The sequence below is a fragment of the Arachis duranensis genome, chromosome 9 (assembly GCF_000817695.3).
Source record: "Arachis duranensis cultivar V14167 chromosome 9, aradu.V14167.gnm2.J7QH, whole genome shotgun sequence".
Lineage (NCBI taxonomy): Eukaryota > Viridiplantae > Streptophyta > Magnoliopsida > Fabales > Fabaceae > Arachis > Arachis duranensis.
Genome location: NC_029780.3, coordinates 64,074,738 through 64,079,259, shown reverse-complemented (window position 1 = coordinate 64,079,259; position 4,522 = coordinate 64,074,738). Strand labels below are relative to the sequence as shown.

General features: G+C 29.2%; 1 protein-coding gene across 1 annotated transcript; it reads left to right on the top strand.

Annotated features, from left to right (window-relative positions):
* Window positions 1-311: 311 nt before the first annotated feature.
* LOC107465631 (GDSL esterase/lipase At5g33370-like) lies at window positions 312-3,741 on the top strand. The gene is made up of 5 exons (XM_016084609.3): window positions 312-582; window positions 696-823; window positions 1,380-1,622; window positions 2,234-2,486; window positions 3,368-3,741. The coding sequence occupies exons 1-5, from the start codon at window positions 342-344 to the stop codon at window positions 3,598-3,600; spliced, it is 1,098 nt and encodes a 365-aa protein (XP_015940095.1). The 5' UTR covers window positions 312-341; the 3' UTR covers window positions 3,601-3,741.
* The last annotated feature ends 781 nt before the right edge of the window (window positions 3,742-4,522 follow it).

Below are 4,522 nucleotides of genomic sequence, written 5' to 3'. Positions count from 1 at the left end.
GTAATATTTTAGTCACGCTGTCATTTAATTTGTTTTTTTTACCTTGATAATATAGCTTTCGTTATGTCATGGAATCTAGTTAAAATTCATGCATATATATCTGCTACAACAATAATTCAGCATATAGCAATTATTCGTGTGGTACTTCCTTCTTAATTCGGCGGTTGCTTTTCAAAATCAGTAGATATGGTAGAAGAAGAACATTTATGAATATAATTCTACCCTCTTCTTTTACAGTAGTAGTAGTAGTAATCAACCCTTATATATACACACACATGGCGTCTTGCCTATATACTAAGGCACCATATCATAAAAAATAAGGGTACAAACAAGAATTGGGCATGGCAAGTTGTGTGGTATCAATAGTGACAAGTTTTCTGTGTATGCTTTTGGGTTGTGTTTGTGTGTCTGCACAACATCAAAGGGCTTTCTTTGTATTTGGTGATTCATTAGTGGATAATGGGAACAATGATTTCTTAGCAACTTCTGCACGCGCAGATGCACCCCCTTATGGGATTGACTACCCAACTCACACACCTACTGGACGATTCTCTAATGGCCTAAACATCGCTGACATAATCAGTATATAACTACTTCTTTCACATTAACTATTATTATTATTATTATTATAACATTTGCATGTGCATGTGTATGTACATGGAACTATATATGGTTAATTATTATTATTATGTCAGGTGAGCAACTTGGATTAGAGCCTACAATGCCATATTTGAGCCCTTTGCTTACTGGAGAGAAGCTCCTTGTTGGTGCCAATTTTGCATCTGCAGGGATTGGAATTCTTAATGATACAGGATTTCAATTTGTAAGTCCTATTATTAATTGCTAATTTCAATTTTATGTATTCAAGAGCATGAATCATCCCGAATATTCTCCCAGTTTAACTTTAAGGGAACACCTAACTTTTACTAAATTTAAATTTTAATCACTAAATTTTAAATTCTAAATCTTAACTTATATATTCTAAATTCTAATTTTAAACCATAAATTATCTATAAATGAAAGTTAAAAAAAATATCATAAAAAATTCAACTAATATTAACTATTTAAAATTAATTATTTATATTTTTTTAATATTTTACAATCTTGTTTGAACTGTTTTTATACATGTCTATTTTTAAATAAATTTTCATTTTTTCTATCTTTGTATTTGTGTTTTAAAACACCTAATAAATGACACTAAAAGATTATAAGAACATATGTTAAATTAAGCTAGTGCAAGTAAATTTTGGGTGTAAAAACAATTTAAACTTTTTTTCTTATAAAAGAAATAGTGTATGAGTAATTTGATTGATTATTGGAAGTATATAAAAATAAAACATGTGGAAAAGGTGGTTAATTTGTAGAAATTGTTTTGGCAGCTAAACATAATCCACATCTACAAGCAACTGAAGCTATTCGAGCATTACCAGCAAAGATTGAGTGCACGCATTGGAGTAGAGGGTGCTCGGAAACATGTGAACCAAGGACTTGTTCTCATAACTCTTGGAGGCAACGATTTTGTTAACAATTATTATTTGGTGCCTTATTCAGTTAGATCTCGCCAGTTTGCTCTCCCTGATTACGTTCGCTATCTCATTTCTGAGTACCGTCTAATTCTCAGGGTATAATAATCTATCTTTGAATTGAACCATGAATAATCGATCTTATCTTATATCATATTATTGTCTTTGTATGTGTATGTACACATAGTTCAATAATTGCAAAAAATGTAGCTTGCTTACCTGTTCATTATTAGAGGGATTCTTGTTCATGTCTAAAAGGCTATGTGAAAGTTACTGAATGAGGATTGTTTTTCATGCACTTGCTTGCATGGTGATGACACCAACCAAAATTATTGGGTTTTCTCACCTTATAATCTTAGTCAAGAAGATGAAAAATTCTCATACAATTTTAAATTATCACTTTTATATTTAATTATACCCATGTAAAATTGATACATAAAAGTCATGAATAATATTAAAAGAAGAAATGTCATAAATTCTATTTTTTTGTATATTTTATATAATATTAAAAGGGATCGATAAAAAGAGAGAAGAGATAAATGTTTATCAATTCCATAATAATGAAGTTAGGAAAACTCATTTTTATTCCAGTAAGACAAAAATCTCTGATTTAGAACCATGTTTTGCTCAAGATTATTTTTGTTTTTTGGTGGAAATATTTTTACCGAAATAAAGTGAGGTAATTATGTGTGTGTATGTGATGGATGCAGAGGCTATATGATATGGGAGCTCGTAGGGTTATTGTGACCGGAACTGGACCAATGGGCTGTGTGCCGGCGGAGTTAGCGTTGAGAAGCAGAAACGGCGAATGCGACGTCGAACTTCAGAGAGCTGCGTCTCTATACAATCCACAGCTTGGTGATATGATCAAAGGACTCAACCAAGAGATTGGCTCTGATGTCTTCATTGCTGCTAATGCATATCAAATGCACATGGATTTCGTTTTTAACCCCCAAGCTTATGGTAACCTCTTCTCAATACTATTTAACTAATAATACAACCAAGGGTTAAAAACTTAATTGGGTTCTTTTGACCTTTAAAACATTCTATTTTTATTTTAAATATATTACTTTTAGCTATTAAATAAGCCACTTTAACTTAATAAGGCCTATTAAGTTTATTTTGTTTATAGACTATAATTTTTTAATTCAGACTGTTTATGATTAGTCTAACAAATTACATTTTTTATAAAAAAGTATTTTGATAAAAAAGCTATATTTAAGTCTAAAACTTAAATATTTTGAGTTGAAAGATTTTTGAGCTAGATCAAGGAGATTATTGATCAAAATTGTTGATTTTTTTTTCACAATGCAAAAAACCTATTTTGTTTATAAATTTATTTATTTATCCCAAAATTTAAATAGGTTTGATTTGAAGATAAAAACTTATTCATTTAAATAGATAAACAGGTTCGTCCCATAAATTTAGCATATTTTGACGGTTTTAATTATTTTGTTGTAATACTATCTTTTGATTAAAATTATAATTTGTTCATCTAAAAATATCATTTTAATTATTTTTTTATTTTTATGTCATTTTCACTTTTAAATTACTAAAATCGTTACTTTAATCACTACGATCTGATTTTTGCCGTCATCTAAAAAGAAATTATATTGAAAGAAAGTATATTTTTTGTTAAAAAAAATTAATTTTGACTAAATTAATAAGATAAAATGTTTTAAATATTAAAGACAAAATTAAGAGTTAATTCAAATGTTAGAAACTAAAAAAGATATTTGATCCTTTTTAAGTTAATTTTCTTGTTTTTCCTTTTGTTGATTACATGTTAGATTACAAAATTCTTGGTCATATTAACAGCTAATATACTTAGCATGGACCTACAGGATTTGTTACATCAAAGATAGCTTGTTGCGGACAAGGCCCATACAATGGGATTGGATTGTGCACACCCCTGTCAAACTTGTGCCCAAATAGGAACCTATATGCATTTTGGGATCCATTCCACCCTTCTGAGAGAGCTAACCGAATCATAGTCCAGCAGATCTTTACAGGTTCAACCGATTACATGCATCCCATGAACCTTAGCACCATGATGGCCCTTGATTCTAGAGCTTGATTCATTTATAGTTTTAATTTATGGTTGCAATTTTCAGTGTATGGACCCCCTATGTAAGTTTTGCTCATCTTTTGAATTTTGACGACTCCCCTTGGCTATAGTTAGCGTGAGTTTAAAGTGCCAAGTTTATGTGTTGGTTTGTCATCCCTTAACTGCTATTGCTTTATTGGCAGCAATAAAATGCAGTATTTAACTCCTTTGATTGAATTGATATGACAAATGGGAGTACGACTTATAATTAAGAGGTTAATGCTATTCTGAAATTAGAGAAAGAATGGGGAAGGAAAGAGAGAAGGAAGAATAATTCTAATTATAAAAATACGAGGATGGATAGTAATAGGAGGAGAGGGGTGATGAGAGAGAGAGAGGGGAGAGTGAGAATCTCGCATCATAAATAGAAAGATAAAAAAATAGAATAATTTTGGAAGCTAAAAGAGAATTTTTTATTTTTTATATTGGAGTAGCAATGGTGTTTTTTCAAAATATAAGTTGATAGGATATTATTTTCAAATGTGGAACCGTTTAATTAGATAAATAAAAATTGGACTATCTAATTTGTAAGAAGTATAGAAATCGATTAGAGGAATTTATGTTAAAAAAATTAAAAAATTTAAAGTACACAAATCGGATCTTTAGATTTGTGTATTTTCCATACTTTTGAAAAACACAAAAAATTACAATATTAAAATATATCACTAATTTTATTTTCATATAAAAAAAAAGAGCCGCTAAGCAAGAATAATATCACTTAAAAATAAATATTAATATTGTCACTCTAATTTGATTTGTTAAAATTTTGTTATAAATATACTTTGTATTAAAAGTAAACTCATTTGGAGATTTGGAGATGGAAGAAAGAATAAGATATTCTACTATATAGATTAAAGTGATATAGAAAGAAAATAAATTTTTTGATAGTTAT